Source organism: Typopeltis vanoorti, chromosome 22 (assembly GCF_054136105.1).
Source record: "Typopeltis vanoorti isolate ZY-2024b chromosome 22, IOZ_Tvanoo_1.0, whole genome shotgun sequence".
In the NCBI taxonomy this organism is placed as follows: domain Eukaryota; kingdom Metazoa; phylum Arthropoda; class Arachnida; order Uropygi; family Thelyphonidae; genus Typopeltis; species Typopeltis vanoorti.
The window spans coordinates 73172990-73196595 of NC_143570.1; the positions used below are offsets into that span (position 1 = coordinate 73172990).

The following is a 23606-nucleotide window of genomic DNA, read 5'->3' on the forward strand; positions in this document are numbered from 1 at the left end:
TCCCGCGATGAGTCTTCGGACACCTTGTAGGTATCAAGAGTAATAATAATAATATTTGGTGAAGTGTTGGGAACTTTGGCTCATTTGTAGAACTATGGGAGAATATTTGTCTATAGGTGGCAGCACGAATTTTCCAATATAAGTGTGCGGTATTTCGTTCCTATTATTCGCTGTGAGAATTTTTAGTTTAGAGTCAAGAGATGGCGCCAGCAAGGTTTTTTTTCTTTACATTCACATTTCTTGTCATTAGGTACCAGTTAGACATTTTCTTAAATAATTAACCGATGATATTAGTGGTGTCCTCCTCAACCACACAATCACACACATACATACACTAATTTTTTTTTTAACGTTTTCTTGTCAACAGCTAGCAGTAGACATTTTCTAAATAATTAATTACTGGAATATCTCTTTTCCCCGTTTTTGCATGCATAATTAATTATATAATTAATAATTAATAATAATTAATAATAAAATAATTAATTATATATATATATATATATATATATATATGGAAAAGCTTTAATGACTGTTATGGAGAGATAAAAAGATGACAAGATATATTTAAAAAGATACCTTTTTAAAAATATCCTGTTATATTATAATATATTTAAAAAGTATCTTTTTAAATATATCTTGTAATCTTTTTATCTCTCGGTAACAGTCATTAAAGCTTTTCCATAATATTCCAACTGAGTAAAAATGAATTCTCATAATATATATATATATATATATATATATTCATAAATCACCCAAATATTTTGATTTGTCTATAATCAACAAGTGCTTCTATGTCATGTTTAAGATTTTGAAAAGTTCATTACTTTTGTAATTAAATGTTAACTTTATTACAAATTCTAAGCAGAATAACTTTGCAAAAAAAAAATTGTGTGGGAATTCACTGTGACTTCAAAATAGACTTGATTTTCTTAAATATGGAGAACACATCAACAACACCAAAATTTGTTCATTTAAGTTTAGAAAGACACATTTTATTTGACTAAAATATTATTTACAATATTTTATTTTTCTGAATCTAACATACAGAAATATGGCTTTTTTCTAACATCACCATTGCCTGTGGTGTTTTTCTTGTCGTAACATTTTACTGGTGAGACATGACCTATTGGTTGTTTTTGATATGGCTTCCCATATGAGAATACATATTTCACAGCACACTAGCATGAGCAGTAGTACTATAAAAACAATCAGCTGGCGTTTTAGTGATGGTTGTTGATTTTCACCTGCAAAGAAAAAATCTTATTGTTAGTGATGGCTGTTAGAAGATTACTATAATCCTAGTACAGTAGGTAGTTTTGGCAGTATCAAAGCTTTACAGAAACATGCAAAATTACCACATGAAACTGTGAAAAATTGGTTACCAACACAGCCTACTTATGTGAGACATAAACCCATTAGAAGAAAGTTCAAATGCAATCAAATCAAAGTCCAGACACTTTTACACACTTTTCAATGCGATTTGACATATGTCATCCCATGCAAAAGAGATTGGGGGCATGTGTTTATTTCTTGTTTGCATTGATTGCTTTTCCTGATTTGCGTGGGTTCAGACATTGAAGAAGAAATCAGCAGATGCTGTTGTTAAAGCATTCGAGTCTATTTTTAAAGAAGTGCCATGTTACATGAACACATATCAAGGAAAGGAGTTTTGCAACAAAATAATGCACATACTTTAATGTGCATTATTTAAGAACCATAATATTCATTTCTACATGACCAGGAGCAAAATTATTATTCTTTTTTTATTATTATTATTATTATTATTATTATTATTAGGGGCAACTCCAAGGAGTACTTAGACTCATCAAGGGAGGCCCTAAACATCATGTCAAGAACAACTATTCAACATCCACACAGTATCTATCATACTTTGCCTTGAACTCATTCGCAGTCATGGCACCCACAACAGACTCTGGCAACTGATTCCACTCATTCACCACTCTCCAAGTAAAAAACCTAGTTCTAACACCCTTGCTAACCACACTCTTGCCCAGTTTCCACGAATGGTCCCTAGTCCTCCCGCCACGAGTCCTGTTCTGAAAAATATCCTCTGAAAAATGTCTCAATCATATCTCCCCTTTTCTGCCTATCAACCAATTTCTGCAACCCACAAATCTTCAACTTGTTCTCATAAGGCTCATTCCATAGACCTGCTATCATCTTGGTCACTCGCCTCTGGATCCTCTCCACCTCCTCCTCCCCATCAAGAAGGAACCTTGGCACCCAGATCTGGGCACAGTAGTCAAGATGGGGTCTTATCAAGGCTCGATACAGAGGAACAATAACTTGCTTGTCTCTGCTCATCAAAGTATTCTTTGGTAACCAAGTGATTTGATGAGCTGATTTAGCCACTTTTGCAATGTCCCCTTAAACTTCATCTCCCTATCCATCAACACTCCCAAATCCGTGGCCTCGTCAGTCTCCTGGAGTACATTTCCACCAAATGTGGTATATTGCTGCTAATCGTTTCACCCCAAAATGCATAACCTTACACTTTGCCACATTAAATTGACATCCATTCTCCTTAGCCCAGTCCTCCAATCTATCCAAATCATCCTGCGAAATTTTGACATCATGTGCATTCACTTTTGCCCTACCCAACTTTGCATCATCAACAAACAAATGAACAGTTCCTCTCAGATCCTTTCCTACATCGTTAATGAGCAAATTAAATAGTAGTGGTCCAAAATCAGAATCATGCAGAATCACTAGTCACAGGTCGTCTTTTGGACTCTACCCCTGAATAAATTACTCTCTGATATCTCTCCATCAACCACCCTCCTATCCATCTCACCAACCCTATATCCATCTCCATATGCTGCAGTTTTCCGATTAGAATTCCATGTGGTGCCAGGACCTTGCAAAGGCTTTTGATATCAAAGACCTTAGCAAGGTCCAGCAGTATCACTGTATACCCATTACCCTTATCCAGAACAGCCGTTACTGTGTTATAAAACGTAAGCAAGTTAGTGAGGCATGATCTACCTTTCACAAAACCATGCTGTCCCCCATACAGTATCTCATTTTCATCTATCCATTCCTGTATTTTTCTCTTGACTACTTTCTCCAAAACCTTGAAACGACTCCTGATATGCTGATTGGTCAGTAATTTGCAACAGCAGTCTTGGAACTTCCTTTATGGAGTGGAACTATTTTCCCCTCTTTTCACCCCCTTGGGACTAACCCAGACCCGAGACTCAAACTAAACAAAATGGTCAAGGGCACTGACAATTCTTTAGCCGCTTAACGTAAGACACGAGCTGGTATGCCATCAATCCCACAGATGTATTCACATTAAGGTTTTGTAATATGTAGTATTCACCACCATTTCATTCACATCAGTTCCCATATAAGCTATTGTTTCCTTCATTCCTGCAATATCACCACCTGGATGATATACTCTTGCAAAGTGCTCGCTCAGTAATTCCACTATATCAACTGATTCAGTTAACTCCCTACCATCGGCATTCCTTAAAATCATTCCGCCATATACATTTTTTGTTTTACTTGCAGCATATCGAAAAAACTGTTTGGGATTCTCTTTAGCTTGCTTGGCTAATTTCCTTTCATAATCTGTTTTTGCTTTTCTTACTAGACTCGTTACCCTTCTGGCCTGTGCTTTATACTGTTCATGTGCCTGCAGGTCACCTTTCTCTTTAAATTCTCTCCACAGTTGTTTCTTTTTTTGCAGCTCAAGCTTAATAGTGTTATTCATCCATTTAACCACTACTTGATTTACTATCTGGACTCTAGGTGTACAGTCGGCCAATACCTCCTTCAAACGCTCCTTTACTGCTTCCAGCCCTTGCAGTTTTGCATGCCATGGCACTGTACCAAGCAATTTCCTAAGCTTGTCATACTTACCAGCCTGGTAATTCCACAGGTACCCTTTCTTAATTGAAAATTCCACACATTTAGCCATCTCCCAGGTCAAGCCATTATGATCACTCTCGCCAATTGGTGGCAACATGGTCATATTCATTACAGTCAAATTCTCAGATGCAATTGTCCAAGACTGCTGTTGTAAATTACCGGCCGATTAGCAGATCAGGAATTGTTGTCAAGATCTTGGTGAAATTAGTCAAGAGAAGGAATACAGGATTGGATAGATGAAAATGGGATACTGCATGGGGGACAACATGGTTTTGTGAAGGGTAGATCATGCCTCAATAACTTGCTCACGTTTTATAACACAGTGACGGCTGAATTGGATAAGGATAATGGGTTTAGAGTGTTCTACTGGACCTTGCTAAGGCCTTTGACAGGATACAGCATGGAACTCTAATCAGTAAACTGCAACATATGGGGATGGATAAAGGGTTGGTGAGATTGATAGGAGTGTGGCTGATGGAGAGATATCAGAGAGTGGTTTATTCAGGAGTGGAGTCCAAAAGACGGCTAATGACTAGTGGTGTGCCACAATGTTCTGTTCTTGGATCACTACTTTTCAATTTGTTCATTAACGATATAGGAAAGGATCTGAAGGAAAGTGTTCACTTGTTTGCTGATGATGCAAAGTTGGGTGAGTAGAGCAATAGTGAGTGTACAGGATGTCAAAATTTTGCAAGATGGTTTGGATAGTTTGGAGGACTGGACTAAGGAAAATGGGTGTCTATTTAATGTGGCAAAGTGTAAGGTTATGCATTTTGGGTGAAAAGATTAGCAGCAGTACACATTGGTGGAACTGTACTCCAGGAGATTGATGAAGCTGGGATTTGGGAGTGTTGGTGGATAGGGAGTTGAAGGGGGCACATCGCAAAAGTGGCTAAATCAGCTCATCAGATCACTTGGTTGCTGAAAAATACTTTAACAAGCAGAGACAAACAAGTCATTGTTCCTCTGTATCAAGCCTTGATAAGACCCCATCTAGACTACTGTGCCCAGATATGGGCACCAGGGTTTCTTCTTGATGGGGAGGAGGTGGAGAGGATCCAGAAACGAGTGACCAAGATGATAGCAGGTCTATGGAATGAACCTTATGAGAACAGGTTGAAGATTTGTGGGTTGAAATATTGGCAGAAAAGGGGTGATATAATTGAGACATTCAAATTACTGAAGGGTTTATATAAGATTAATCCAGAAGTTATTTTTGAGAAATGGACTAGTGGTGGGAGGACAAGGACCATACATGGAAGCTGGGCAAGAATGTGGTTAGCAAGGGTGTTAGAGCTAGGTTTTTTACTTGGAGAGTGGTGAATGAATGGAATAAGCTGCCAGAGTCTGTTGTGGGTGCTATGACTGTGAATGAGTTCAAGGCGAGGTATGATAGTTACTGTGTGAATGTCGAATAGTTGTTCTTGACATGATGTTAGGGTCTCCCTCGATGAGTCTGTCGACTCCTTGCATTGCCCAGAATAATCATAATAAAAAATAATAATAATAATTACTAGGTCAAGCACTCTCGAACCCCTAGTATATTCCATTACATGCTGTCTCAGGTAGTTATCCCTTAATAACTGCATAAAATCCAATTCCTTCCTCCCATGTGTTCGCTCCTTCTTCCAATCAATGTTACCATAGTTGAAATCTGCCATAATAATTACCCTCCTTCCACTCATTGTGTCTATTTGTATGCATACTATCTCCACCATCTATTCCATCACCTGGTCTATAGCAGCACCCAACTGTATATTTTGTTCCACTAGTCTCAATCTCACACCAAATAGTTTGAAATGTGCTCTCTTCACTATCCTGCAGTTCAACTTCAATTCTCCATGGCTGCAGTTCATCAGCTATCATCAGTAACACTCCTCCCCCCATTCTTTTCTCTCTGGCCCTCCTAAACACACTATACCCTTCACATTCTATCCCACTAGCTGTATCATCTTCTGTCAGCTATGTCTCACTAATGCCAATAACCTGTGGCCATGAAGAGCCAACCAAGGCCAAAAATCTTCCTTCTTGTTCCTAATACTCCTGGCATTAGTATACATGAAGTGCAGAAGCCTGTTAGTCCCACCCCTATCTTGATGCCTTATACTAACTATCCCATTTTGATTTGTTGTGCTACGTACTAGCTCAGACATATTATGCACATTCTTACACTGAACTGCCTCCCTGATGTCTGCATATCCACTCCCCCCCCCCAATAGCTCTAGTTTCCGTGATTCTGCACATCCACTTTCACTTCATTCAACAACACTTTTTCCAGTCTTTGCACACCAAATCCATTCAGATGCAAACCATCGATCTTATATATAAGTCCTTTCACCCATTAAACTCACTCCATACGTCCACAAACTCCACAACACTCCTCCTTCTGCATAACCTGCGCATAAAGTCATTTGCAATTATGGCCCTCCTCAACTCTTCTCTGTCATACTGCAGCAGTTTGGATTTGGGATTAAATTAATCCCAAATTCAGAGCGATTAATAACCTCAGTACTACTTACAGTTTACTCTATCATTTGCCTCTCTAGCAAATCCTGTTTCCCTGTTTTTGACCATTTACTCTATCCTTTATCAATAAATGTTCTAAATGCCAGGGGCCCAATCCATTTAAGTGCAAACCATCTCTCTTAAAATACTCCTTTCTTTTATCATACTCATCCCAGATATTCATAAAATGAATATTCAGTTTCACTTCATTGCAGAAGTTTTTACACAATCTTGACATCATTCCATTTACTGTAATTGCTCTTCTGTTTAATTCATCCCTGTCAAATCTTGGTAGCACACTCATGGTCTTTCCACTCTCGCTCTTTGCATTCATTGCTATCATTAAATCCTTCAAATCCTCTCTCACAGAAAATCTTTAGCTACCTAGATCATTCGTCCCTATAACTGCAATAATCTCACTCACTCTATCTTTCTGCAATTTCACAGCCTCGGTTATATCCTTAATCTTTGACCCAGGATAACATGCTTTAATTATTCTACCATCCTTCACACCTTAATTATAGAATCCCCATACAGCACAATATCTTTTCTGCTCCTTTTTAACTTGACATCCTTTACCCCTGCTGATGCTTGTTTTTGTCCCTGATCTCCCACATTCTTTTGTATATCACTCAGCAAACTCTGTGTATGTATTTCTGCACTATATATTCCATGGACACACTCATTTTAACCATTACTAAATAATCTGTCATTTTCATTCCATGTCATTCTTAATCCTTCCATATTTTCTGTTCCATAAAAAACATTAGAACATATTGGAATACTGAAATATAGACCATACAATTTGGTCAGATGAAAATTATAAAATATATTACAGTCATTTAAAATTAGCAGTTCCTTTGTCTCAGGAGAACTTGCACAACACAGTTTACTCCACATGCTTCTATCAGTTACATTGGGATATGGCTGTATAAAAAAGGAATGTTTCCTATGAGACTGATGGCACCTAACTGTGAAGTCTTGATGATCACTTAAACTTGGGACATTAGACAAACTAGATGTATCATCATATATTACACTAAAACTTCGGTGTTTATACGAGTCAATTAATACAGGCAAAACAGTTGATATATTAGAAGATGTGAAATGGACTGCATTATCTTTCATTTCTACCTTGACATCAGATTCAAGAAATGATACCATAGACACACAAGATGATAAAGATGTTAAGTAATCTGGATTAGCAACTACAGAAGAAATGGTTGACTCAGATGACATATCAAAACTAGAAAATAAAGGATTGTTGTCATCACCACCCAAGATTTTAATTGGTAGGTAAGAATTAGCTGAAGAATCAGAAACTGAATGGGACAATATGCTGCTTTGCACTCATTCATCTGAATTGATGAAAGGATTGTTGTCATCACTACCCAGAATTTTGATTGGTAGGTGAGAATTAGCTGAAGAATCAGGTGTGGTATATACACCTTCACCTGACAGTTGGCCTTCAGCATCCAGATCAAGGCCACTTGAATGTTGATTTAGATGACCATATTCATTTGCCAAGTCTGACTCCTTATCCTTTAATGATACCAAGTCATCTATAACAGTGTCACTTGAGTTGTCAGATGTAGTTTTCAAATATTTACCCAGTTTAATTTTATTAAGTGGGATAGAAACCATCGTTTCAAGATATTTAATCTCTGACAAAATGATTGCCTTACATTACCTATATCCAGGGCTTTTTTTCCAGCCAGAAGAACGGTCCGGAAAAGTTTACTGGAGCGCGTTCCGGCTGAAAAAAAGCCTATATCAGACTTTTTGGCCATTTGACTCTTTGTAATGTTTAGATCTAAGTCCATCGTAGGACTTTTTGACGATTCCCCCTTATTGACTCTTACTTATCTGTGTTTCCTTCTTTGAATGCCGTACTCTTTGGCCTTGTGCCCCCGAATTTTATTGTAATTGCAAGTATCTTTTTTGTGCAAAATAACCAGTAAACGGAATACACAGAGTACTAAGGAGCCAGTTACTTCTACACAACTCGTAAGTACCCATAGACCTTCATATCAGTTATTTTTCAATTAAAAAAACAGCCACGTGAAAGTGGCTGATATGCTTACCATGCAAAGTAAAGATGGTGGCAACAAAGGCCAACAACGAAAGATTACTTCTAGTCCAGTCTGCATAGCGCAGCTGATAGCCAACAAACCGAAAGACAATACGAAGTGCCGCAGTTGCGAAACCGAAGTTACTGAAAGGAAAAAAGGTATATCATGCGATTTCTGTTGCAACTGGCTACATATTCCTGCTTGAAAATAGATGAATCGGTGCTCAAGCTTTTTATCGAACTGAACCAGCCTTTTTTCTGTTCGATGTGCCTTCCTTCTGTTAAACAGCTGCTGAACCTAGGCAAACGAGTTGAAAATCTCGAACAACACCTTAATAACATGATCGATACTTTCACGTCAAAAATCTGAAAGTTGGAAACAAAGCTTGAGATACTCGACGATCAGCGGCCGATCACAAGTGCATCTGTACCCACTAACGAACTCCGTGATTTAATTGCATCAACGGTACATGCGCACTCGAGGCCGAAAACAGGAGACTCAACGCCATTCTTCTGAATTATTCGGAGGAAAACTGTAAATCTGTAAAAGAAGAAGTTAGCAAACTAGCAGGTGAATGCAACTTCGATCCCAGGTGTATCATCGCTTCGGTTCCATAAACAAAAGAAAGGACAGAACGAACTTTCCACGTCTCGTGAAAGTGATCTGTGATACACCGACAAACACTTCCAAATTAATAACAGCGTTAAATAGCAAGCTAAAGGACAGTTTCCCTCAATTGTTGTACATGCTCAACCTGAATTAACCTTTGAACAAAGGGAACAAAGACGCTAACTCCGAAGCTAGCTAGAAGAAAAATGCTAAAATGGAGACAACAACTGGACCATAGACTACAAACAAACCAAACTAGTGCAAAAACCAATGCCACTAGTAGCCACCAAGGAGACCAGTATGCAGGCACTGCATAGGAAATGCACAAGACCCTTGCAGTCAAAGCCATGCTCCACAGACCCTTGCATATCCACTACAGCAATATTCGTGGTCTCAACTCCAACCTTAATAGCATTCACTATCATCTACAGTCAACCAAACCCCACCTACTCTTCTTCACAGAAACTCAAATTTCACCTTCCCCCGCCACCATCCATCTCAACCATACCAACTGTTCGCTATTTAACTCCTTTCGACCCAATGGTGTGTGTGCATATATCCGCTCTGACATGCCCTGCCAGAGAACACCTAACCTAGAATAGCCCAACTTTGACCATCTTTGGCTAAAAATATCCCTCCCCCACTCAGTAAAATTCATCTGCTGTCTCTATCGCTCTCCCAGTACCACCAACCACTCCTAGCTCTTTAATTTCCTCTCCTCAAAAGTTGATTTCCTCTAGTCCCACTATCCTAATAGTGAAATCATCATCCTAGGTGATTTTAATGTCCATAACACCAACTGGCTTTCCTCTTCCAATTGTAGGCAGAGATGCCGAAATATTTGCCATCACTGACGACCTTACACAAATAGTTCACAAGCCAATCAGAAAACCAGATAACCCAAATCACAATTCCCCAAATACCCTAGATCTCTTCCTTACCATTGACCCTTCCAGATATACAGTGAATGTAGTAAGCCCTCCTGACCCTTAAATCTGACCACAGACCTAGTGCTCATCTGCCTGCACAAGAATAGTCTGGCATTATAACAGTGCCAAATGGGACAGCCTCCGAGACTACTATGCTTCATTCCCATGGTTGGACTATTGTTTGTAGTCTTCCAGTCCAAACATATGCACCGAACACATTACCAAAGTAATCATCACTGGCATGATAACATACATTCCCCACACCACACTGAACTGCCATCCCATATTCAAACCCTAGTTCTCCAAAAGATATGCCAAGGCTGTACTAATGAAAAACCAGGCATACCACAACTGGCTCAAATTAAGAACTCCATCCTCCTTCAGTGCCTATACTGAAACCCAAAACAGATGAAAAAAAATTATCAATGATTCCAAAACAGAACTTGAACAGGCAAAAAGGAGGAAACTTGCAGCCTGTCCTAGTGGCAGCCATGTCTTTTGCCAAAGCAGTTGGTCGCAACTTTTGCCCTACACTACTCCCACACCTATCATACCCAGATGGCTCAATTGCAACATCACCCACAGAAAAATCTCATCTCCTGGCTTCACACTTTGCTTGCAATGCATGCATAACCGACAATGGAAAATGTCCCCCAGTCATTCCAACTGCCCAACATGCAATGCTCCCTATATCATTTTTCCAGAAAGAGATCATAAATCTGTTGTCAAAATTAGACACAAAAAAAGCCACTGGCCCTGATGGCATTCCTCCAATTGTCCTGAAGGTCTGCAGCAGAACTGACTCCTATCTTATGCCATCTGTATACACTATCTTACTCCATTAGTATATATATCCCAAAGCCTGGAAATTGGCCTATATTCAACCCATTCCCAAAAAGGGAGACAAATCGCTGCCATCTAACTACCACTCTATCTTACTCACCTCAGTCCTATCTAAAGTGATGGAGAAAATCATCAATTCTTAACTACTACTCTACCTTGAAGGTACCCAGCTATTAAGCGACCACCAGTACGGATTCTGCCAATGCCGATCAACAGGTGACCTGTTCTGATATATCACCCATCTCTGGACATATACCATAGAAAAATTTGGCAAATCTCAAGTAGTTGCACTCGATATCTCTAAAGCCTTTGACCGGGTCTGACAGAAAGGCTTACTAAGCAAACTTCCATCATTTGGACTGTCTCAGAACTTCTGCAGATGAATTGCCAGCATCCTGTCTGGACGCACACTATGTGTAATGATAGATGGCTCCCTATCCTCCCACTATCGAACCAATGCTGGGGACCCACAAGGTTCAGTTCTCTCACCGACCGTCTTCCTTCTATACATCAGTGACCTACTTCAGTTGATCTCCAACCCAATACACAGTTTTGCAGATGACAGCACATTGCACTCCTCCCTTTCATTTGATAAACATTACCCTACACAACTCACTTCAACCCACAGAACATCAACCACCACTTCACTTTACGCAGACCTCCAAAACATCCTCCGATGGGGTTCAGATAACCTCGTCAGCTTGATTTTTGATAACACTCAAATCCCCAGACAAGACGAAATTTCACTTATCGGAAATTACCATGACATCAGGCCTCTCCTGGCATAAACACCACAACCATTGCATCCTCAGCTTCCAAAAAAACTAGGCCTTCTCTTTCGCTGAAGACGTTACTTCACTTCAAAACAGCGGTTAACCTTATACAAATCGCAAATCCGCCCAGCTGTCGAATACTGTTCTCACATTTGGAGTGGGGCTTCTAAAAGTTCCCTCAAAATGCTTGATTCTATACAGAGGAAAGCAATTTGACTGATAAATAATCCATCTCTTACCAGCTCACTTTCCCCACTTTCACATAGATGTTTAGTCTCTGCAATTTGTATATTCTACAAATATTTTCATGGAAAATGCTCATCTGAAACAACATCAATAATCCCCCCACTCTGTACTAAACCCATTGAAACAAGTACAGCCACCTCCTAACATCCCTTCACAGTACACCTTCAAACCCATAGAACAAGCTTCTTTTCCTCCTCCTTCATCCCTTCATTATAGGTTACTGGGGCTAAGATATATTAACAGCACCTGTCTTTTGCTGACTAATCCTCCAGTGGTCGGTGTTATGTTTAAGTTAAAAAAAAAAATTAACTTGCATTTCTTTCCAGAATGGGAACATTTTGGTACTATCTACGTTTTCTGAATATTCCAAATTGTTGATTTTTAACATATTTTCACAGCACAGAACACAAACACAAGTCTGAAAATGCAGTTGACTTTTCATTATAGGTTACTGGGGCTAACATATTCACAGCACCTGTCTTTTGTTGACTAATATATCTGCAAGCGATTGGTAATTGTTTTGTCTACTTGTGAACTTTTCTGACTGGAGGGGGAGGGGATTGGAATTCTCCTGGTCTTACTTGAGGGTTTGATAATACTTTCCACACGACAATCCGAACGTCACCTTTTTCATGACTCATATTCTCCCTTTGATGTTTTGCGCAGTATTATCAGTTCGGGGAAGTACAACTGTTTTTCTAGTGTAAAATTCTTATGATACATATCCTAAAATTATTCATTCCTGATTAAGGATTTTATAAACTTATTGTTTTCAAGTACATGGGTTGTTTGTTTGATTACATTTTGTGTAGTTAGGAAAGTGGAATTTATTTCAAATGAATATTAGCTCTGTAATATATATACTTTGTTAATTTCTTATGTTACTTTTTATTTGACTGCAATATTATTAAAAAATTGTATTTACTGAATCTAACATACAGAAATTAAATAAAGTGAAAAAGACAGTTTTTTTTTTTTCCCTTATTCTTCTGATTTCACATTTGCACTGATGTTCATAGTGTATGATTTCCCACTGGTGCTTACGTATAATTCACATAATTTTTACACGTGGATAGGCTTATGTGTTCATCAGACATTTTTGTAATAGATTTCACGGTTTGATATGAACACAGATGGATAAGAAAATAACTATTTATTAACTTAAAAGCTAATATTTCGCTGGTATTATATCCAGCATCTTCAGAGCACACAACACAAAGTTTGTTACAAATGCAAAACAACCACAATTCAGTGTAACAGTGGGGCTAGTAAAAGTAATTGCACTGTTCAACACAAGACTAAAGTCCTAATATGGTGCCATCTAGATTTAAAAATAAAAAAATTCAAAAACATTCAAAGTTTTGAAATAGTAATCCAAATGATAGTCTTAGAAAGTTTGAAAAAATGAAATAAAATAAAAGTAATAAATATTAATTTGGTCTTAAGATGACTGTCTCCCAAATCTTTGGTAGATTTATACAGCCATACTTGCTAAGGTTTAGAGTATGTTTTAAGGCTTCTGTTGATTCCAGGAACAACCTCTCTGACTTGTAGAAGCTTCTGTGCATTACTTTTGTTTCTTTCCAATTGATCCTTGTGTGCAGGGGTATCCAAAGCATGGTCTGCCAGACCCGACTTGCCATAGCAAAAGTGTCAGATATATTTTTTGTGTTCACTGAGGCAGATGTCCACAGTTCTTCCTGTCTGTCCGTAGTAGGCTTGATAGCAAGAACAGGACACTTCATAGACTCCTGGATGTGATAAAGGAGTGCATTTGTCCTTAGGTGAACGGTGAACGGATGAAAGTCGCTAATTTTACATAAGGTTTAAATACTGTGCATAGTTGGTGTTTGTTAAGCATTCTAGATATGTTTTCAGATGTGCCTTTAATGTATGGGATGGTGATAGTTTTGTTGTAGTCTGCTGTGGTAGATTTCTAAGACTATCATTTGGACTACTATTTCAAAACTTTGAATTTTTTTTTTTTTTTTTTAAACCTAGATGGACTAATATTAGGACTTTAGTCTTGTGTTGTACACTGCAATTACTTTTACTAGCCCCACTGTTACACCGGATTGTGGTTGTTTTGCATTTGTAACAAACTTTGTGTTGTGTGCTCTGAAGATGCTGGATATAATACCAGCGAAATATTAGCTTTTAAGTTAATAAATAGTTATTTTCTTATCCATCTGTGTTCATATCAAACCGTCAAATCTATTACAAAACCACATGATTTTTCTCCATGTGACATTTCAAAACAAGTTGAACTATGGTTTTTACATAGTTCAATTATGTAAAACTCATATCTGTTAGTTCCTATTGACTGTTGTCCTCTCAGCCCGACATTTACTTCACAGTAGGGATATTTATATATATATTTTTAACACAATTATTATATTAGATATTCTTCCCAATACAAATATTTATGATCACAACAAACAAGAAATTCTTCACCCTTTCAAAGTTTTGAAATTCATGCGCATATTGTTTTCATCATTTGGTATCATTTAAACGAAGAACGGGTTCGTTAATGTTTTTTGATTTTTCTCTTCCAATGGCGAGTATTTTTTGATATATGCATGTTGATTCAATTGTTATCAGCATGCTATGATGCCTTTTTATTTATACGACAAAAGTTAAGAGTTTAGTAACTTGATGGGTTAAAATATCTAATGTCTCTTTGTAAATAACCAAATTCTAACAGTCATACTTTAAAAACGATTATTTTTTCTAGAGGTATCTACATATATAATAAATAAATTGTCACTTTTCAGGTGAAATATTCTCCACTAAAATTCTGCCTATTAATTTAATACCCATTTCCTTTTGCTTCCAAGAGTTGACACAGTTTCATTGAGTGGGTTTTCAAAAAAAAAAAAAGTCTCTGGTTTCTTCGTTTTCCTTCATTCTTCTTAGATTACTTCATATGACATCACAAATAAATAGTTATTTATTATTATTATTATTATTATTTCACTGATTATTAGCTCTGATCTTATATTTTATGTTAACTTTCTGTTACAAAATTCTAAAGAATTAGAACTCTTCACAAAGAAACTTTCAAAGAATTTTGTGGCTCACCCGTTATTTTTACATTACCAAACACAATACACCACAACACAAAACAGCAGCTGCAGTGGATGAACGATTACCTTAAGTCCAAAGTCACTCAACTCTGGTTGATTGATTGTCAATTTCTTTTGAATAAGACTTCAAATTTATTTGCTAAAGAAATTTGTATTTCTGATGGAATTATTGTAAGATATGCATTGACAAAATCACCTTGTAGTTGGAAAGAATTACCTGAAAGAGTTAAAAAACAGAATTCTTGGTTAGCCTTGATTATACCCATTTTACCTTGGTTATTATACCCAAGGTAAAATGTAGATAGTATTTTACCTTGGGTATAATAAATGTTAAAAATGTTATGTAAATGTTAAATGTTAAAATGGTCTTGCACTACCTGTAGGATCAGCTAGACTTGCATCACTTGCAGGCGCAAACTTGACTTATTTGTCTGTTTGCTTACTTGGGAAATGGAGTAAAACCAGGTTTAAAATTGCTTGGTATTTTTAACATTTATTATACCCAAGGTAAAATACTTTCTACATTTATATCTCCTCCAGAGATTTTTATTTAATAAGGTTAAAACATCTTATGGCAACTTGTTCTGGTAAAATACTTATAAGTTCTGTATTACTAAATCTTGGTATTTCTAGCCTAGCCCCCACCGATGAGACCTCAATAAAGGTCGAAACCGGTCTGGGTAGTGGCCCCTTGCCTTTAATACAAAACATCATGCATCCCCTGCTTGGAGATGTGTTTTGGCATTAAGGGTAAATATTAAGATTAGTGATCAGAGCTTATGCCACCTTTACCACGAGTTGTCTTGGTCTTGCACTACCTGTAGGATCAGCTAGACTTGCATCACTTGCAGGTGCATACTTGACTTATTTGTCTGTTTGCTTACTTGGGAAATGGAGTAAAACCAGGTTTAAAATTACTTGGTATTTTTAACATTTATTATACCCAAGGTAAAATACTTTATATATATATATATATATATATATATATATATATATATATATATATATCCCTGCTGTGAAATAAATGTTGAGCTGAGAGGACAACAGTCAAAAGGAATTAACAGATATAAGTTTTACATAATTGAACTATGCAAAATGTGACATTTCAAAACATAGTTCAACTTTACTTAAATTAAGGGGATATTAAATCCCACATAGTTTTAAAACCGAATAAGAAACTCAGAGATTGGAATCAGAGAGTTTCTTGCCGAATATAGTAAACTATAAAGTATAGGCGACACTAGCGTTAGCCAATGCAAGTGATCCTAGTACGTAGTACAATACCAGGGCAACTCGTTGCAAAGGTGGGGGAAGAGTTCAGATTGCTATTCTTAGGTATTTTCCATAATGTAAAAACACATTTCCTAGGAAATGTATGCTGTTATTACATTATGGAGGGAGGTCACTACCCAGACCAGTTTCAGCCTTTTTTGAGGCTTCATCAGTGAGTAGCTAGACCTAATACCAAAGTGTATAGCAAAAAGAACTTATGTACGCTGCGAACGAGTTTTCCAAACAGGTGCAACCATTAAGTTACTTAAGTATAAAGAGCTAATAAGCTTCATTTCGCAATGAAAACATTACTTAAATTAAGGGGATATTAAATCCCACATAGTTTTAAACCGAATAAGAAACTCAGAGATTGGAATCACACCTTTGCAACGAGTTGCTCTGGTATTGTACTACGTACTAGGATCACTTGCATTGGCTAGCGCTAGTGTCGCCGATACTTTATAGTTTACTATATTCGGCAAGAAACTCTGATTCCAATCTCTGAGTTTCTTATTCGGTTTTAAAACTATGTGGGATTTAATATCCCCTTAATTTAAGTAATGTTTTCATTGCCGAAATGAAGCTTATTAGCTCTTTATACTTAAGTATAGTTCAACTTGTTTTGAAATGTCACATGGAGAAAAATCACGTGAATTATACGTAAGCACTAGTAGGAAATCATACACTATGAACATCAGCGCAAATGTGAAATCAGAAGAATAAGAAAAAAAAATACTGTCTTTTTCACTTTATTTAATTTCTGTATGTTAGATTCAGTAAATACAATCTGTTAATTATATTGCGGTCAAATAAAAGGTAACATAGAAATTAACAAAGTATATATATATTACAGAGTTAATATTCATTTGAAATAAATTCCAGTTTCCTAGCTACACAAAATATAATCAAACAAACAACCCATCTACTTGAAAACAATAAGTTTATAAAATCCTTAATCAGGAATGAATAATTTTAGGATATGTATCATAAGAATTTTACACTAGAAAAACAGTTGTACTCTACCGAACTGATAATACTGTGCAAAACATCAAAGGGAGAATATGAGTCATGAAAAAGGTGACGTTCGCATTGTCATGTGGGAAGTATTATAAAATCCTCAAGTAAGACCAGGAGAATTCCATTCCCCCCCCCCCAGTCAGAAAAGTTCACAAGTAGACACAACAATTACTGATCGCTGGCAGTTATATTAGCAAAAGACAGGTGCTGTGAATATGTTAGCCCCAGTAACCTATAATGAAAAAGTCAACTGCCTTTTCAGACTTGTGTTTGTGTTCTGTGCTGTGAATATATGTTAAAAATCAACAATTTGGAATATTCAAATTCAGAAAACGTAGGTAGTTCCAAAATATTCTCATTCTGGTAAGAAATGTAAGTTAATTATTATTATTGTTTTTAACTTAAACATAACAACGATCGCTGGCTGAATATTAATCAGCAAAAGACAGGTGCTGTTAATATATGTTACCCCAATAACCTATAATGAAAAATTCAACTGCATTTTCAGACTTATGTTTGTGTTCTGTGCTGTGAATATATGTTAAAAATCAACAATTTGGAATATTCAGAAAACCTAGATAGTACCAAGATGTTCCCATTCTGGAAAAAAATGTAAGTTATTTTTTTTATTTTTTTTAAACTTAAACATGACAATTGATAATTGTAATTCCAATAATCACTGATCACATGTTTTGGTAAGCATAATTCTAATACTGAATAGTTTTAAGAACTATTCAGTATTAGAATTTTCATTAGAATAATCATAGGGTACATATTAGAGTATCGACATGGATACATTAGCGACTCTTCATGTCTAATGTTTATTTGTGTGTGTGTTTGAGGGAGGACACCAGCATATAATTAAATTATCCAGAAAAGCCTAATCACTGCCACTATCACGACTCTACTCTAAGAATTCCCACGCTTTAACAGGAACGATATACCCCAAAATTTATTGGAAAATTAGTACACCCATCTATAGACAACTAAACAAAACATGATGACAATAATGGATGTGTGTCACCCTGGGGAAATTCCAAGATATTTTATCTCAAAAACATCACTCACAATTCCATTGGCAAACCAAAACACCATGTGATATCACAGAGAGACATATGTTCCCCAAAAATTTCCAAACACATAGCGTTACTATTGTTATCTCTAAATATTACCCACAATACAATATGCGAACCAAACACACCATGTGATGTCCCTTGCAGAAGGGGGGGGGGCAGCGAAATTCCAAACTATAATAAAACAAATCCACGTCACGATTCCTTATCTTATCTTGATTGTAATCTGGTTAAAAGTGTCCCACCAATCAAGACATGATTCCTTATCCACTAATACATCTTCCTTTCCATTCTAAACAACGTCACTTATTTACAACTAACAAATGACGTCACTTATCTTCATCCATTAACAACAAACATTCATGTCACGATTCCTTATCTTATCTTGAACTTGATCTGGTCAGAAGTGTCCCACCAATCACGACACGATTCCTTATCTACTAATATATCTCCCTTTTCCATTCAAAACAATAACATCACTTATTTACAAATAACAAATGACATCACTTATCTACATCTGATAACAACAGACACCAACCCACCACATGATCCCTTATATTATCTTGATCTTGATCTGGTCAGAAGTGCACCACCAATCACAACACGAATCCTTATCTCTGCCATTACCCATAATTCAATATGCGAACCATATACAAGAACTGACGTCACTGACACATATGCCCCCAGGGAAATTCCAAAGATTACAATCTCATGACGTCACACACAATGACATCATCAAATAAACAACCAATCACGTCACAATTCCTTATCTTGATCTTGATCTAGTCAGAAGTGTCTACCATACTGCTCCAGGACAACATTACCAAGCTATCTATATCAAAGACATGCGGCGATTTTTTCAATAGCTTTGGTCGTCCACCCGAAAGTGACATTGTTAACTTTCTGAATATAAACACAAATATATGACATTATAATAGTGTACCTGTGCAAGCTAACGATCTGTTGCATGTGGTTTGCACTGTGTATATTTTTTAATATTGAGATGTAGTGGTCTTTGTATGCAAAATATTAGCAAATGTTATTCTAATGATTTGTGGTTAAATGATATTATTGTCACCTATGCTGTAATAGATCAGCTTAGGTAACGCCTTCCCCCCCATATATACAGGAGTAGGCAAGGCCATTTTTAGCCATGTCTAACTTTTGGAGACTGAGTGGGCAGTTCAATCTCCAGTGGTACCCAAACAGAGATAGCTGGCCAAAGGTTATCACTAATTAAGCGGTACGCAATGAAGAGAGACGGCTCCACAGGTTCCGCCATCTTGTGATTCCAGCCCTAACACTCGTATTTAATGTCCGAAATAATGTGGGTTCTATGGTCAATTTTCTTGAGTTTACGGGACGAAAAAGCCGAGTTTCTGAGAGAAAAAATCTGCTTGCCCATGCCAGAGATCATCTAACTCGGGAACTGGTCGAAAACAGGCTTAGAAAAATTTCCTCTAGTCGCCGACTAGACTCGAAACCAAGTCTTCCTTCGTGTGTCCAAGCGCTGTGGTGTGCAAATGCCGCATCCACTGAGCTACACAGTAACAGATAATTTACTGAAAATAAAAAATCATTTGAAAAAATGTTTTTCACTTACTGTTTTTTCCACCAGTTTCTTATTCCTGTGCAGTTTTCGGGGAGATAAAAAGATGAAATTGGCATTGGTTCTCCGACCTCTCCTCCGGATGGGGAGTGGACTCGAAACATTTTCCTCATTGGCAGTGACCGAAGTTGATGCCTAATGGGGAAGGGGCTGGGTATTCTGTTTGCACACTGTAGGATCTGGATGCTTCTTTTCCGAATGTGACAGCTGATGCTCCTGTTGCTCTCCTGTGTAAGCCACAGAGGTGTAATGAGGCTATGGCCAATGTGGCCCTGACCATTGGCGCAAAAACTGAGATATTTTTAATTGTGAAATATATTATTAAAAAACATTTTTTAAAAAATTGAAAACGATAGAGACAAAAAATATTTTTGATAATTTGAAAAAATACGCTGGTAATTAATTATTTAATATTTGCTTGTAAAATATCTTTGTAAAACAGCTCCCACCTTTCTGTGTATCTTGTGACAAATTTTATTTCAAGTAACGATGGTAACGGTACCCTGCTTCTCCGCTCTATTCTGATAGTCACATGATAAATTCAAAATAATGCTTCACTAGTTTTTTTACAGTAATTTTTATGTTAAGTTGAAAAATATATGTTTTTTAATCGATTAAAATTTTTTTCCATTAAAATAAAAATTATAATAAAAATAAAAAAATAAAAATACTGCACATAGAGAATAATCCAGTAAAATTGAATTTCTTAGAAGCCTTTGAAATACAAAATGCAATTCAACAGCAAATTTCCATCAAAAACAGTCCTCAACGAACGATTAGATCTCTTTGACGCAGCTTTCGTAAAATTGCTCATCGGTCATTTTACATCAATCACTGATCTTATAGCCTTATACAAAGCCTTTAGATATTCTGCCATAATTCCATCCATTCCTGGAATTAGCAGTTACCGTAACCAGTAATTCCTAATCCACTAGTTTCCCAACATCTGTGTTTACCTGAGAATTAGTTTAAATAGATGCAAATTGCAAATGCACCATTCTTGTACAGCCTTTGACAATGGCCTAACAGCCAAAATATATCAGACAATAAATAAATTTAATGAAACAAACACCGAGTGTTTTCTTTTGAAAAATCCTCATTTTATTTAAATATAAAATAAAAATTTTTGTAAATGACCTCATTATTTATTGTCGATAACTATCAATAGTTTCTTAATTGGCCGCTGTTATATAATGTCGCAATTAACCCCTCCTAACCCCCCTTAAATTCAGTTGTTAATCGAATTTGTTACTGCTTGTTACTCAATCGCGAAATAATGAAGAGTGTGAGAAGCCAAACGGCTATTTTTTACTGGCAAGGTTGATAAGTTAAGGGGATAAAAATCCCTTATTGTTTTTCAGCCAGTAAGCTTACTGGCTGAAAAACAATAAGGGATTTTTATCCCCTTAACTTATCAACTTCGCCAGAAAAAAATAGCCGTTTGGCTTCTCATCCTAGTTATAATATGTTATAATATAATATAGTGACACACCTTTCTGGCAATCGTACAGCAAAAGTATGTAAGTGCTTTTCACTTAAACTCTGATATTCTAGGTCTAGCTACTCACTGATGAGACCTCAAAAAAGGTTGAAACCGGTCTGGATAGTGACCTCTCCTCATAATGTAAAACAGTACTACATCTCCTAAGAGCTGTGTGTTTTTACATTATGAGAAAATATCAAGAATAGTGAGGGAGCTTGCTCCAACTTTGCAACGAGTTGCCGTGGTGTGGCACTACCAGGTGGTCATTTACGCTTGGATCCGCCGACAGTTCGTCGGCATGAAACATTCAGATCGTAGTTTTCGATCTTAGTTTCGCTTACTGGCTGAAAAACAATAAGGGATTTTTATCCCCTTAACACAGTGAAGAGTGTGTAAGTGTTTTAAAAATAATATTACTATTTTGTTTGTGACTTTTTTGTTAGTGAATTTTTACATTGAGGTAAGTTATTTTTTAATATAATAATATATGTCGTTATAGTTTTATTAGTTGTATTATATAACTGTTAATTATACCAAATAATAAATTAAATAAATTATTAATAAATCATAAAACTATAATTTATACCAACTTGCCCTTGGTATAAAAATACAGTAACAACACGATATCGACAGATACAAAATTCATTACATGCATTGATATTTTTTATTTTAAATTACCACGTAGTATGTGGTAATTTAAAATAAAAAATCTCACTGCATGTGATAACATTGGTGTGTACGCAGTGCGTACACACCAATTTTAAAATGGCTGAAACTTATGTCAAGTGAGATAAATGAATGATTTCAACCATGTTTAAATTGGTATGTACGTGGTAATTTAAAATAAAAGGTGTTAATGCATACCAAAAATTTGTTTTAAAAAATTCAACTTTTGTAAATTGAAAATAATTTTTAGAATTTAAATTCTAATATCCATTATAAACTCTCAATAATTTTAATAACTATGCATATCATTTTAAAATTATAATAAAATAAAATATTTTTAATAAATTTTATGGCATTACGTACATTCTAATTTTAACTATCTTTTAGCCTAAAAGTTTTAGGCAACCCATATTGAAATGTTCCATAGGAAAAAAAAAGTCAGTTTGGGATTTCAAGAAAGAATGAGACAGGAAACAATTAGAGCTAAGGAGACAATCAAATGCACTTAATGAATGGTTAAAAAAATCAAAGAAGCAGAAACGTTGCAAGCCAGTCCAAGCGATGAACATGCCAAAGTTAGGACAAATAACGATGCATCTGTTAGCGTTTTGTTCAAAGAAGAAACAGAAAAATTGCAAGATATTCCAATAGAGGATGATATCAGTGTTAGTACAGTCAAAAGTACATCTGCTTGTCTTTGAAGCAAAAAAGATTCAAAATTATAGTAACACACAAACCAATGTACAGAATTTGTCTAAGACAATTTGGATTTCAATGATCCTATGCATTGGAATGTAAATTCTGCTAATTTTAGAAAGCTGCTTGTACTTCATGGCCATGAACATAAAAATTGTAACATTTATCCAACTTCAGAAGATGGTCTTTCATTTCATAATGAATGGATGTACAGAAAATTACCAAATGGTGAGAAACAATATAGAGAGTGGCTATTTTATTGCAAAGCTAAAAATAGTTTATATTGTTTTCCATGTTTACTATTTTCTAAAAATTCATCATCTTTATTTAATAAACCAGAATTAGGATTTTCAAAATGGAAACAATTAAATCCACGAATTCCAAATCATGAATCATCAACAGATCACATTAATAGTTATATGACCTGGAAAATTTGAAAAGTAAATCTGACAGCCTTGACAACAATTTAGAAAAACAATTATCTGAAGAAATAGAAAAATGTCCAAATATTCTTAGAATTATTTTAAAATGTTTAATGTTTTGCCAACTAACAATTTGCCTTTAAGAGGAAGTATTGAGAATGATGATAACTGCATTGAAAATTCGAAAAAATGAATGTTTCTTAATTTAATACAACTTATCAGTAATTATGAACTACTTTAAAGCTTGCTCAAAGTGAAAAAAACAACTATCATATTTAAGTCCTCAAATTCAAAATGAATTTTTAATTTTACTAGCTACCGAATTAAGAAATAATGTTATAAGGGATGTTAAAACTGGGAAGTATTAGAGTATAATAGTAGACAATACACCAGATGTGCATAAAGAACAAA

At 36.0% G+C, this 23606-nt stretch overlaps 1 protein-coding gene across 8 annotated transcripts in view; it reads left to right on the plus strand.

Annotated features, from left to right (window-relative positions):
* Positions 1 to 22944, plus strand: part of Bmcp (uncoupling protein Bmcp mitochondrial) — a 475843-nt gene extending 452899 nt beyond the window's left edge. For 7 of the 8 annotated variants that reach the window (XM_090411822.1, XM_090411820.1, XM_090411824.1 and 4 more), the window contains one exon: positions 22465 to 22944. Coding sequence is in view for 1 of the 8 variants with exons in the window: in XM_090411827.1 (XP_090267953.1) it covers positions 20709 to 20732 (24 nt within the window). In the remaining 7 variants the exon portion in view is untranslated. Of the gene's footprint in view, positions 1 to 20708; positions 21226 to 22464 lie in introns of those variants that run through there. The other variant, XM_090411827.1, reaches the window with a different exon arrangement.
* Positions 22945 to 23606: the final 662 nt, after the last annotated feature.